This window comes from Panthera uncia (genome assembly GCF_023721935.1).
Source record: "Panthera uncia isolate 11264 chromosome A1 unlocalized genomic scaffold, Puncia_PCG_1.0 HiC_scaffold_17, whole genome shotgun sequence".
Lineage (NCBI taxonomy): Eukaryota > Metazoa > Chordata > Mammalia > Carnivora > Felidae > Panthera > Panthera uncia.
In genome coordinates, this window is record NW_026057577.1 from 61,828,312 (window position 1) to 61,843,394 (window position 15,083).

General features: G+C 37.6%; 1 protein-coding gene across 4 annotated transcripts in view; it reads left to right on the forward strand.

Annotated features, from left to right (window-relative positions):
• The window catches only part of VCAN (versican), a 120,417-nt gene that overhangs the window by 43,406 nt on the left and 61,928 nt on the right, over nt 1–15,083 (forward strand). For 3 of the 4 annotated variants that reach the window (XM_049649762.1, XM_049649761.1, XM_049649760.1), the window contains one exon: nt 2,646–5,645. The exons of the other annotated variant lie outside the window; for it this stretch is intronic. In XM_049649762.1, the coding sequence (XP_049505719.1) occupies nt 2,646–5,645 (3,000 nt within the window). The remainder of the gene's footprint in view (nt 1–2,645; nt 5,646–15,083) is intronic. 4 annotated transcript variants of the gene reach the window in all.

Below are 15,083 nucleotides of genomic sequence, written 5' to 3' on the forward strand. Positions count from 1 at the left end.
AATTAATTAAATTATAAGCAGACTTTTAAACAGAGCTCTAAAATTATTGAAATCCCTTGTTTGTGAAAACAAAGTCACAGAAATCCTGGCTTTGTAAGGGAGATTCTCTGAGATGTAGTGCCGTTGCTTTCCCATGCTCCAGGGCTAGAGGAAGGCAACACCAAATGGTACAGTAATAATCGACAGTGATGTACAGTTTCATCTTTAAAATATGAGTCCTTAATTTTTAGAACACTATAGAAGCATTTTCATAGCATCATAGAAAGTTGCTAGCACGGAACTTGGATTGAGACATAGGACAACCTGATCCACAGGACTTCTGTTTGACCCTAATGCCATATCATCGCCTTTTAAGTTAATTTCATCAGCCACAAAAATACTCTGAGAAAAGCAAAATCAGCTCTCTTGCTGTCATTAACAATAATGCGATTAATTTTTCTCTAATAAGCAGTGTCATAAGTGTTTATGTTATGTTTCCATGGGAACTTTTTCTGCATGTATATTTTACTGTTTCCCAAAAGAAAGCTGTTATAAGACAAACATGATATTTGGCAGTAAAATGAGGTAACAGTTATGGAATTTCAGAGGATAGAGAATTGAATTAGAAGAAAAAGAGTCAACCACACTTTGGCTCCTTTAGTTGTTCATGTCAATCAAAACAGACCAAAGCCTCTTCCAGGAAATGAATATAGAAAAGGCTTTTCTTTACAGAGAGAGAGAGAGAGAGAGAGATTATTTGGTATGTTTTTGTTTAGTTTTGTTCCAACACAAAAGGGTAAATAGTGACAGACTTCGAGGAATATTTAAATGTTACCATACTGTAAATGACCAGCAAGTTTTCATTATAAAATTGGTGGGTGTGAGCTTTAGAATGGTCTGCAGAATGACCACAGCTAATAACAGCTCATAGCAAACAAAAATAAAGAACATGTTATAACTCAAGTCTGATTTACAACAAAGTCACATCATTCTATCTTCAAATTTTCTAATAGACTTTAGTTTTTAGAGTACTTTTAGTTTTTAGTTTTTAGGTTCACAGTGAAAGTCAGTGGAAAGTGCAGAGGTTTCCTATTTACCTCCTGCCCCCTCTGGTGCGTAGCCTCCCCCATTGTCAGCATCCCATACCAGAGTGGTACATTTGTTACAATTGATGAATGCATGTGGACTTATCATAATCAACGTTCATAGTTTACATAAAGGCTCATCTTTCATGTTGTACATTCTGTGGGCTTGGACAAATATGTGATGACATATATTTACAATTCTAGTATCATACACAGCAATTTCAGTGTCCAAAGATCATTAAATTTTGACAGAGTAGATGGAGTTCAAAGATATCCACTTTGGTTTTCCCTTTGGAAAACTCCTGTTTCGGGATTATTGAGAGTGAAACACAAGGTATTACAAATACTACAGATATTACAACTCTTATCAGGGAGATAGGCAATATGCATACAACTATTTTAAATCATACAGGATGTGGCGAAATAGTGACTGCGTGTTTCCTTAGAACAGTTCCTTCTGAATTTAGTGGACTACTTTTTGATTTTTGAAAATCCGATTTTTTTTAAGAAACAAAAATCTTTGTGTACTAAGCCGCTGCATTTTCCCTATGTTGAAAAGGAATCTCGTCTATAACACCGTCACTTTTACACACATTTTACATTTCTTTAAACAGGACAGGCCATTCTTTGTAAATCTGGAGTTATTATAATGTAGCATTTTATGATGACATGTTACTTTTTATTGCCTGAGACCGTTCTTTCTGATGCTCGGAGTTGTTTCCAGTGATTTGTAATTACAAACCTAAAATATATCATGTGGGTACTTCACTTCCTGGTCTATGTTCGTATTTCATGCTAAAGTAAGCCTGGAACCAAGACCCTTAAGAGTTGCAAACATAGTGTGTGGAACGTAGAACAAAACACACAAGTATCAAAAATGCCAAGCAGCCTCTGCCAGAAACATCTTATTGTTTATTAGAAACAAGGCTGCACTGCAGAGTGTAAAGGAAAATGAAGACAAATGTCTCAACACCTGGAATCAAGTGAAGAGTGGTATTAAAATGTTTAATATCCTGTTTTTATGAAACCCCCCACATTATGGACGATGTAATAGTTTACATGTATCTTGGGTACATTTGATGTGGCTTTTTTGTTGTTTTGCAATCTGAGGCACTCCCTCTCCCCTGAGACACAGTGCAGCTTGAAAAGGAGGGAGAAAGATAGAGACAGAGTACACAGGAACCCTTCAGAAGAGTAGTATTACCAAGTTTTCCTACTAGGCTTTGATTTGCTGCTGTAGTTTCTGATAAGTAACCTATCCACTGTTTCCAAACTCTACATTCATATTTTTTTGGACTTCTCTTTATCTTAAAATACATAATATTCATTTTCCCTAACCAAAAACAGTTATTCATACTTATGGGTAAAAGCAGTGACAACCCTTACGATATGAAACAAGTGATCAGTTTGTGACTATAAAATGTTTAATTGTCTGAGTTAATTTAATTATAGTTTCTAGATTCCCTTCATCACAAATGCTTTTGGGTCACCCCAAAGTACACAGCAGCACTTGACAAACACTGGACGTACAACTTTTTATTAGTGACTTGTCTAATCAACTCTTTGAAATTATTTTTCTAGCTAAACAGAATATATCAGAGGCTACAACCATCGAACTGAATATCCTTGCAGAAACTGCATCATCCAGTTTTTCTGAAGAACTACAAATGGTACCTGACAGAACAACACCAGTCATCCCTTTAATCACTGACTTACCTATAATTAAAACAAAGTTCCCTCCTGTGGGAAATATAGTCAGTTTTGAACAGAAAACCACAGTTCAGTCTCAAGCTGTCACACACAGAGTAGCCACCGAATCATCCACACCTGCTGGGAGTACCAGAAAGCCTTGGGATTTGGACTACTACTCACCTTCTGCATCAGGACCACTTGGAGAGCCAGACATATCTGAAATTAGGGAAGAAGCACCCCAAAGTACAACCGTCATCCCCCGTCCTGCTCCTGATTCATGGGATGGTGTCAGGGAAGACATACAAACACGAGAATCAGTTACCCAAATTGAACAAATAGAAGTGGGTCCCTTGGTAACATCTATGGAAATCTCAAAGCACATTCCTTCCAAGGAATTCTCTGCAACTGAAACACCATTTGTATCTACAACAATGACGTTGGAATCCAAAACTGAAAAGAAAACAGTAAGCGCTATTTCTGAATCTGTGACCACAAGCCACTATGGATTCACCGTGGGAGAAGATGACAGGGAAGACAGAACATTTACAGTTAGATCTGGTCAGAGCACCTTGGTCTTGAGCCAAATACCTGAAGTTGTTACAGTGTCAAAGACATCAGAAGACACCACCTCCACTCAACTAGAGGACAGGGAGTCAGTCTCAGCCTCAACAATTATTTCACCTGTAACTCTGCCTGACAGTAATGAATCATCTACGGACAAATGGGAAGAGAAACAAACTAATGGAAGGATAACTGAAGATTTTTTTGGCCAGTATGTGTCTACTACACCTTTCCCATCACAGCATCATACAGAAGTACAATTGTTTCCTTATTCTGGTGATAAAAGATTAGTCGAGGGAATATCCACAGTTATTTACCCCTCTCCACAAACAGAAATGGCACAAGGAAGAGAAAGAACAGGAACACTAAGTCCAGAGTTGAAAACAGATACTTACACTGATGATGAGATACAGGAAAAGATTACAAAAGATCCATTTGTAGGAAAAATAGAGGAAGACGACTTCTCTGGAATGCAGTTCTCGACCACTTCCTCAGAGCAAGTTCATCTTACAGAGTATTCAGTGGAAATGACCAAACCTTTTTATTCTCCAGCACTGACAACAACAAAGCCCCCAGAAGCAAGAGATGTGGAGGAAGACTTTATGACAACACCAGTTGAATTAGAAACAGATGGCTATCAAGAAACTACAAAGTATGATGAGGGTATTACGACAACACATTTGAGCCACAGCACTTTAAATGTGGAGGTGGTCACTATATCAAAATGGGCATGGGATGAAGATAATACAACATTGAAGCCTTTAGAGTTCACAGAACATGCAGGCCCTCCAAGATTCCCCCCTGCCTTACTCACTACTACAGAAGTGAGTGGAAATGATAAAGAAATCCCAAGTTTCACTGAAGATGGAGGAGATGAATTTACTCTTTTTCCAGATAGTACTCAAAAGCCATTAGAGGAGTTAACTGAGGAAGATACAACAGGCCATGGAAAATTCACAGTTGGATTTCAGCCAACTATGTTAACTAGTATTGCAGAAAAGCCAACTTTGAGAGATTCTACAATCAAAGAAAGAGTTCCACTTGTCACAAGCATGGAAGGCCAAGTTGTTTATGCAACTACAGAAGGAAGTGCTTTGGATGAAGGAGAATATAGGGATGTCTCTAAGCCAGTATCTACTGTCCCCCAATTTGCCCAGACTTCGGAAGTAGAAGGATTGGCATTTGTTAATTATAGTAGCACCCAAGAATCTACTACTTATGTAGACACTTCCCATACCATTCCTCTTTCTGTAATTCCCAAGACAGAATGGGGAGTGTTGGTACCTTCTGTTCCCTCAGAAGGTGAAGTTCTGGGTGCACCCTCTCAAGACATACATGTCATTGATCAGACTCATCTTGAAGCAACTCCTTCTCCTGAGAGTCTAAGAACAACAACAAAAATCATGCAGGGAACAATTCAAGAAGAATTCCCTTGGGAAGAACAGACTTCAGAGAAACCAGTTCCTACTCTCAGTTCTTCAGTTGACACAGCCAAGGAGGCAGCAACACCTTTAGATGAACAAGAGAGTGATGGGTCAGCATACACAGTCTCTGAAGACAGATTGGTGACAGGTTCTGAGAGAGTCCCAGTTTTAGAAACAACTCCAGTTGGAAAAATTGAGCATAGTATGTCTTATCCACCTGGTGCTGTCACCGAGCACAAAGCAGAAACTGATGAAGCAGTAACACTAATGCCAAGCATAGGGTCAGAGGTGTCTTTAAGTCCAGAGCCTGAACGAAAGTATGAAACAGAAAGTACTAGTCCAGGGGGATTTGTATCACCTTTCGGCACCCATGTTACCCAGCTTATAGAGGAAACCACTACCGAGAAAAGAGAGAAAACATCTCTAGATTATATGGATTTAGGCTCAGGATTATTTGAAAAGCCCAAAGCCACAGAAATACCCAAATTTTCAACAATTAAAGCCACTGTTCCAAGTGATATCACTGCCACCTTCAGTTCAGTAGAAAGACTCCACACGACTTCATCCAAGCCATCTCCAGCACCCACTGAGAAACCGCCTCTCATTGACAGGGAGCCCGGAGAAGAAACAACCAGAGACATGGTAATCATTGGAGAATCAACATCTCGTGTTCCTCCCACTACACTCGAGGATGTTGTAGTGAAGGAAACAGAAACTGATATTGATAGAGAGTATTTCACAACTTCAAGTACTCCATCTGCTACCCAGCCAACAAGACCACCCACTGTGGAAGGCAAAGAGGCCTTCAGACCTCAGGCGCTTTCCACTCCAGAACCCCCAGCAGGGACAAAATTCCACCCTGACATAAATGTTTATATTATTGAGGTCAGAGAAAACAAGACAGGTAAGTCTTTGCTTTCTAGACATACCAGTCAAGGCAATCTGCATTTTATCTTGAAAATTACTTTTGGAAAAAAAAAAAATCAACATACCAAATGCTGCCATTAGAAGATAACTGGAGTGTGAAAATTTCTGTATTTTAGCTGCATATATTTGTACAAGAATTGGAAGAATATGTTATTTGGAAGAATGTTAGATACGAGTGTGTTTTTTAAAGTTCTAAGAAGCCCTGCTTTGTCATCTAATATAACCAATCATCACTGTTACATCACTTCAGAACATGCAGAACAAAATGTTTTAATTTCAGTGTCTTTCCATGCATTACTACTCAAGTGTAGTACTAGACTGTGTTAACATTCCATCGGTCTTTATTAACCTTCAGCACTTACATTGTGGACAGCTAAAACTGTATTGGCACATGTCTAAGGCTGATAGAAAGATGTCTACAGGTTTGCTTTGCGTTTTCTCTCCCAGGATTTTGTAGGTTTGTTGTACAGCTTGTGGGGTGGGTAACAGGTCTGTAGTTTAAATGTTATTTTATGAAAGTTCAACATACTGTTAAGCTGTTGTCTCTTGGGTATTTTAATAAGGCTCTGAATATTTACAACAAATACAATCTAGCTCAGTTCTAGGAAATGCTATAATTCATTGTGTCACATATAATTTCAGATATGGATATGTCAGCATTACTTCTGCTCCTTAAAAAACAGGCTGTAATGTTACTTATTTTATGATATCATTGTTTTATCTCTAGAAATTTTTATGATGCCTTCTATTCTGCTCAAATATTTTATTTATCTCTCCAGCAAAATTCCTAAAAACAGTTTCTTTACATCGAATAATACTTGCCATTTTCATTATCAAATGCAACTTATTCCTTCCTAAAGGTCAGACCACACCATCTTTTGAATTTGGTAAGCTGAGCTGAGAACACATAGTGCATACAGTTTAATAGATCAATTCAGGTTTGTATTTTTTTAATTTAGAAGTTAAGATCACTGATTTTAGTTAAATTGCTATATACTAGTTTAAATATGTGATTTGAAAGAATAGTGATTTTTCCTTTACCGGGGTCTGAGAGGTTGGGCTAGAAGAATTTTTTTTTTAGCAGGTTCTCTCTCTTGCTGGTAAGACATTCCCCTCAGGGTGTCATTTTCTTAAAAGTGATGCTATCCTCATTAGAGGATACCTATTGGAGTGTACCTATTGGAAACAAACTGGTCGCTCTATTCGTCAGGTCAGCTGGCTTCCATTGCTGTAGGTGGCAACTTCACAGTCATAGTATCTAGAACTTTCTCAGTGTAAAGCCTCTTGCAGAGCAGTAAGTAGAAAGAAATACATTCCCAGAGTATTGAAGGTAATGTCCACTGTCTAGTACAGTTGAAAGAGGCCAGGATTGGACATTATTGTTCTGCTAATGATAGTTTCTTGGAAACTATCTCATGTTTCCTGTTTCTTACATTCCCTTTCCACCTTTTGAAACTAGGATTAGAAAGACTGACTATGCAGAAGTTTTTCCCAATTTAGATTACTCTCATGTTAACGTAGATTCTACGCTGAATCAAATAATATAGGAAACAGTAAAACCATTCTGCACTTAAAAACTTTTCTAAATGGGAAACTGTGTGATAAGGTTAGGGTGATCGAGTTAAAAAATAGAAAGTGTGAAACTTTATCTTCCTGGAAAAATTGGCAGTCATAAAAGAAAAAATCTAAGTTTATAAATGGTGACTCAAAATGGTGGTTCTGAGTAACTAACCCAGAAACCGTTTTATACAAAGGTGCATGTTTATATTTGAGGTGTGAACTTAATTCAGCTGGTCTGGGAGACATGCCTAGGTGTGTCCTCTGCCTTCTTCCACTTTGAAAACATGGGGCCATGATTCTCTCTCATACTAGTTTTCCTTCAGCATTGATAACAATAGGTCAGAAAAGTCTGCAAAGGGAATGGTTGGGATTCTCCATCAGGAGGAGATTCCGGTGTGTGGGTAGTAGGGCGGGGGCCGGGGGAAGAGATAGAGCTATAGCCTGGAGTTATCTCGTTCCCTCCCCGCGTCTCTCTGTCTCCCTTTTTCTCTATCTTACATCTACCTATCATTTTTGTACACTTGAAAGAGGCCATTCTCCTTCGGACTAAAAGCATTGTTTATTGTCTTGATAAGACAACAAGGTTTACTCAGCTCCAACTGCTGACTTTTACTAATTTTGCTTCTTTTACACGAGAAAGTTAATTTTTTAAGCATCTTGAACTTTGGCAACGGAAAACCTTAAAGCAGATGTTAAATTAATGAGTTCTAAGGCAGGTGTACGTTAATAAGGAAAAATACACATGTGCCTGGAAACCAACTTTTTATGTATCAAGGCACATTTTCCCAGATTGGAAAATCCTTGGTTCACGTATGAACTTGTATAAATCTATTCACAAACATAGAACCCCCCTCTACATGTACTATATGCCCAAGTAAGCAAAAATGCCACCCGTGCTACACTAAACCAAGGCATTCATAATTTTTTGCTGTGCTCAGCAAGTCATGTAAATCTCGATTTTTTTTTTACTACTGTGAAACAAAACATGCTACTCAAGACACGTTTATGTTATATTTGCTGAAATGGATCTTAATAGCAGCTTAAGGTGCTGTTGCTGGAGGGCAACTGTAGTTAGCAGTTAAAAAAATCTGAAGGAACTTTTCAGCTCATAAAAGTTTTATGAGCTGAAAAATGCTATGGGGTGTGTTTAACAGTGGTTCGGGGGATACTGAAAACATGACTCCTGTCTACTTCAGGAGTAATTTGCACACCTGCATTTTGAAAAATTATTGAAAGCTTTTCTTTGTGAACATGTATGAAGTCTACAGGATTTAATGGTGTAGAAAGTTTTTTCAATTCTGGGCTTTTTTTTTTCTTTTTTTTAAAGAATGCTCCCCTGTATCATCTGAAGTGTCACACATTGGGGTGACAGAACTGTGAATGTTTTGAAAAACTGGTATACTGTTATCTTTAAACCAAAGGATAATTTGTAAATGTGCAGATATTAAATTTGAATGTTATTATGCAAATGCTCATAGTTATAACCTTAAAATAGATGGCTTATTAGTTTGTTTTTTTAAAATGTGTTTGTATATACAACATCCTATTTGTCAGGCCAGCTTGATACTATTTGTTTTGTCAGGTGGTCTTTTTTGATAGTTTTATAATTTACATCTAAGTATAAGGCAGGTGTAAGGCCAATATTAAACTAAAATGACATAAGTATTAAGGTATTGATAAAATTATTAATGTAATGGTATTAAAAATTAGTGAGATTTTGAGAAAGATAATTTTGGCCTCTAAATTAGAATTCATTTTGCTCGGTTTCCTTATTGGTAATTATGGTACCTTATTGCTTATATCATTCAGAAATAACTCTCATATTACCAATTCCTCCTGCATTTGTATCTGTACTTTGGAGCAGTGTACATAATGCTAATATCACTGAGGACAGGATGAAGGATAAGGGATGTTGGCTCTGGGAACAGGAGATAGATGTCTGGGCGAATGGCAATATTTGTATCATTGGGTGCGCAGTCATCATTTTTTGAAAGACAACGTTTATACAAGATAGCTTCATATAATTTTTTTTTTTTTTTGAGAGAGAGAGACAGAGTGAGAGGAGGGAGGGGCAAAGGAGGAGGGAGACTGAATTCTAGGCAGCTCCAGACGGTGAGCTGTTAGCACAGAGCCTGACGTGGAACTCGAACCCACGAACCACGAGATCACCACTTGAGCCAAAGTCATATGCTTAACCGACGGAGCCACCCAGGTGCCCCAGCTTCATATAATTTTTAAAAATCATGTATTTTTCATTTTTATAACATTTATAATGTAGAAAAATTACTTTAAGATTTTTTATTATATCAGATTCCTTTCTCCAAACAAAATCTTATTAGGGACACTATATTTTGAGCACATGAAAGAGTGGCTCTTCTGGTTAATATTTGAAAGGCAGCTCTGTTCCCCACTGTACCCCAACACTGCACCGTTCACGTTCATATTTGAGAGGAGATCAGGAATCAGATCTTATTTTGTGGCAGTTTCTAAAATAACATGTACCTCATGGGACACCTGGGTGGCTTAGTCGGTTAAGTGTCTGAGTGCAGCTCAGGTCATGAGCTCGCGGTCCGTGAGTTCAATCCCTGCGTTGGGCTCTGCGCTGACAGCTCAGAGCCTGGAGCCAGCTTCAGATTCTGTGTTTCCTTCTCTCTTTGCCCCTCCCCCACTCGCACTCTGTCTTTCTCTCTCTCTCAAAAATAAATAAAACATTAAAAAAATTTTTTTAAAGTAAAATAACATGTACCTCAAAACACAGCTAGAAAAAGAATAATTTCTAGTGAATTCAAAAGAAAGCAGCAATAATAATTCATTCCTGAATGAATTAATTTAACTTGAGAACATTTTTTAAATTGGTCTGATTATCAATACTTTTATCTCAGTATCATAATATACATCTTGATGTTTACCTTTAAATAACTTTGTGTGTTGCTGAATAAAGCAAATGAAGCAAGTCTAGTTTCAATCTTACCAATGCCTGTGCATAATCAAAGTAATGTATAGTTACATTTCAGAACATCATGTGTATGTGCAGAGCTAAGTCATCATCGGGCTCACACTTGGAGCTCGATACTTTCGGGGCATGGTCTACATATATTTTCATGTTTGAACTTCAGAGATAATTTGTGAGACAACTAGGGAAAGTACTGCAAATAGGGAACGGAGGCTCATGGTTTGTGTTTAGTTTGCTGCTAATATTGGGGGCTGCGGATGCTATTCAAGTACCTGCCATAGCAAGAGAACAGCATCCTGAAATTTGTGGCGCTGGTTCTGGGCTGCTTCTTCCCTTCAGAATTTCTGAACACATCCCTGAAATTGGATGGGGCCAGCGCTTGCACACATGATGGTTCCCTTTGCTGGTCTCCAGCTATGGCTCCCTGCCAGAGAAGCACTTTCTCTTTTTTCTGGAGGGAATTAGGATGGCTTTCCCCATCTCTCCTTGGCTGCCTGAAATCTAGAAAAGGATCAAGTTCCTCTTCTAATAGTCAAATAATGAAAAGGGAAGAGACTCTCTTCCCTTTGTTTCTATACTACGAAGAAAAGAATTGACCTTAGTGTTACTAAATTTATTAGTGAGTTTAACACTACATTACAGACCAGCGGTTACCTTTTTTAGAAAGTCCTTCTAAGTGAAATATTTTTTATGTGTAACATATACATGCACACACTGCTCACATATAGACATGCAGACACAAACACATAGTAGACTGTCAATTTCTTTAAATGCTCTATGAATGTTTTATTAACCCACCCACCTCGAGATACAATTCAAAAAACTGAAATTGTTTCTTCACAAGTTAAAGTTTAATAATAAAAGACATGTTCCAAAGATAACTAAAAAGAACTTTATTATCTTCCTAACATGATCCGATGCCTATTCTTTCTGAAAATAGCATTTGCCGTTACAACTTAGTGTTATCACAACTACTACTGAGGTGGGGCTTTATTTAAAGGAAAATACCACTTATCTGTCACTGGCAATGAACTCGAGAGAAAGGCACACACTGTCTTCCAGCATAGCATAGTCAAGCAAGGTTTATCTTGGTAAAGGCAAAGCTACAACACGCCTAGTCCTTTGACAGATATTACAAGAGGCACAGAATAAACATAAACCATAAACCCTGCTTCCAAGGACTTTAAAGGCATAGAGCATTTCTGGGGAGCCAATATTAACACAATCAAACATAACTGCAGTATGGAAACATATAGTTACACACAAGGTGATGTGGTACCAGCTATAAATGGCAGCTAGGGTCAGTGAATGAAGGAATCACTGGAGGCATAGAGGTCAGAGAATATACTGTGAGAAGGATAAGGCTTCAGCTGGGTCCTTGTTGGAGAGGAAGATCAAAAACATATTACTGGAAACCAGTTATTAACCTTTTGCTGCCTAACAGAGGCTCATCAGTGGGGACTAAGGAGCCACAAATATAATCAGACATTTTTCTAAATAGCACCAGTATGACAGAGGGTCACAGCCTGCTTTGGAAGATGAATGCCTTCTTAGTATTCACCTAGAAACCTGCACAGTGTGTGGAAACCAGAGATATTCAGCCAACTTCTTCAGGAGGCAGTGTTCTCATCCTACTTTCTTATCCTTCAGTGATTCATGCTTTTTTGACAAATGTAGCATCTTCTGTAGATTAAATATGTTTAACTTTCCAAAATGTATTCCCATGTCATGGTTCAAAGTGACACACCTTTAAAGTTAAATGGCATAAAGCTACTTTACGAAGGGTGGGCTACGTACTCTAAAAGGTGAGTTAAAGGTTTATAACATCTAATTCAAGTGATTTTTGACCACTAGTATTACAGAAACAAGTGCTAGAGATTGGAGAGTCTGGAGTCAGTCCTTCTTTTATTTATCCATGGTGTGGACCCAGAAATTTCTTAATTTCTTTGTCAGAACTTTTTGCCAGCTAAATAGATGTAATGGGTATTATGTATAGAAGGAGTAGTACTACCTAAACTTTGACCCATACTCTTTTTTCCAAGCCACAGAGATTATGAAACAAGGAAAATGATCACCTACCTATACACACACACACACACACACACACACACGCATACATATATACACACCTGTACATATAATATACCAATATATTTTTTTCTCTTTTACTCAAGTCAGGTAATTACCATGTACAAGATACTACACTAGAACTGGATTTTTGGAGCACGCTCTGTGACGTTCTAAATGAACATGGGTAGATAGTCTGTTGCGTTCATAGGATACACGGAAAAGACAGTTGACAGTGTAAAGAGCCTTGGAAACAGTCCTGAGTTCTTTGTCAGCATTGTTATTTCACTCTGTTTGGCCTTAAAAATTGCTTTATCTCCAGAAGCCTCAGTTGTTATAATGTTAAAAATATACAACAATACTACAAACTCACTAGGTTGCTTCAAGGATAAAGGGATCTCTTCAAGGGTTTGCCCATCACTGTGGTAGAGATATAATAGAGTTAATATTTCATGACAACAAAGCACCAAGCATAGTGCCTGACACATGGGAACTACTTAGTACAAATTAATCCCGTCTCTGCTTTAGTAATTATTTTATTCTGGACTTGTAAAGGTAGGAACACTTAGATGGTTTTGTACTGTAAATAGGTAAAAAATGGAATTATCTTAAAATTCGGGATTTATACCGCAGGGAGCCAATTGTAATTACACCATAGTATCTGTGTGACTGTAAGAGCTTTTTAAAATTTTAATCCTCTATGAATTGTGTTTGTCTAGGGTGATGCCGTTTTGGGTGCAAATCAGAAGCAGCTGCAACCCTTATTTAAAATTTAAATATAGTATTGATTCGTCAGTACCTATATGTAGAATCTTTAGCTTTCTGCTCTTTTTCGTGTGTGAAAAAACTTGGGCTTATGTTTTTGATAACTACCAATCCATTTTTTTTCCCAAAGAAAAAGATATTTTTACAAATTTTTTATAAAATTGTCCAGGTACTGGGCCTAGTCTCTTCTTGCATATTCATGGAATGCATGGACATTCCCTGCTGTCTTTTTGTTGTTGTCAAGGAAACCCCCAGTTCTCTACACAGGGATTACATTCTTCTTTCTTAATAGCTCTTAGATCATTCATTTGTGCAATGAATAAAAAATGTATTCATGGGCCCAGACAGTGTTCAGAACGTTTTTGAGGGGAGGGATGTAGCCAAGGGGAGAGACGTGCATCGTGAGAGGAGCAAGAGGGATAAAGGAAAAGGGGAAAAAATGCTCCCTGAGGTTTCATTTTAATGAGGTAAAGCTGAAAATGTTATGTTTTTAATAAGGCTTGCCTATTTTTTGTCAGTTTACAAAGTGTATAACATTACACGGCAGTGAAGTCAGTTTGTCAGGTCCAAGAAGAAGGGTTGGTTATTCAGTGGCTTCATTGGAAGAATGATTCCAAGAATGGGGCCCTGGCTGGGGAGCAAGGATGGGGATGTGTTTGGTAAAAAACTGTTGTATATATATATATTTTTTTTCATTTGTATTTAAGGACTTTGAATTTTTAACATAACTGAGGTGACAGAAAATGTGAAATGGTCTTTCATCCCAGGATATCATGTAGATAACTGAGTACTTTATTGTATTAAAAAGTGGTGTTCCTTAGATATGCCAATGTTTAGACTTTTTGAGTATGAATCAGGAGGAACACACCTATCTATGGCAAGAAGGCTGTAATTGTTCTTCAAAAGAATGATTTGATTCTTGGGAGGAAAATAAATTATGGCGAACCTTCTAAATAATTGCTTGAATAAATGCAATAGGTATAAAGTATTTCTCCGTAAATAATTGAAAGTCTAAATAGGAAAGAAAGAACCTCTGGAGTGAGAGGAAAAGTTTAATTATATCTCAGCATCTGTGTCTATGAAAATTTGACCTATCATGTCTATTATACCTAGACTTGCTTGCCTACATGTATCATTAGTACATGCTGTCTTGACTGGCTTCTACTGGCTTCATCTGTTGGCTTTGTACCACAGTCTTCTTAGTTTCTCATGGAGTGATTTAGTTGCTTTGGCCATATTCTACATATAGTAAATTTCTGAAGATTTTGTTTTTTTCTAAGTTGCGGGAGGAAAAAGGAAATATATTATTATCGTATATTTCTGTAGAGTATAACGGAATATAGTATAGCCATCATGTTTCACTATGGTGCAGTCTTACATTGCTCTGCTCTGTAGGGAAGCCATTTACTATCTGCAGATGAAACATTCTCTTCTCATCTCTTCACACTCAATTCCAGGAAATAATTGGAGATGTTGAAATAAAGCCATTCAATCAAGCTATTATGTGGCTGGAGAAAAGAAGATAACACAATCTATAGCTTAATAGAGAAGGCAACTTGAAATAATTAGGAAGCAAAAATGTATAATAAAGGCTATTTGCTTGCTGTAGTAAAAAAAAAATAGAAGTAATATGAAATAAGTTAATATAAGAAGCATCTTTAGATTTGGCCTCACAGTAAACTCTGGGCACTCATTGCTTCAGTGAGCCACCACCCTGCTTACCCAGGAGGGCCCAGAGCTACACCAACCAGGCACTAGCCAGCTAACCAACCATGACACCATCCTGAGCAGGGGATTTTGAGAAACACCAGGAAATGGTCCAGTGCATAAATATTTCCCACACTGCTTCTCAACACTGGCTGTATGTTAGAATAACCAGGGAGCCTCTAAATAAAAATACCTACTACCTCATCCCTCATCATACAACTTAAATCTGGATTTCTAGTCGAGGGGCTCAGGCATTTGTATTTTTTGTTCGTTTTTTTTCTTTTTTTTTTTTTTTTTTTTAATTTTTTTTTTTCAATGTTTTTTATTTATTTTTGGGACAGAGAGAGGCAGAGCATGAACGGG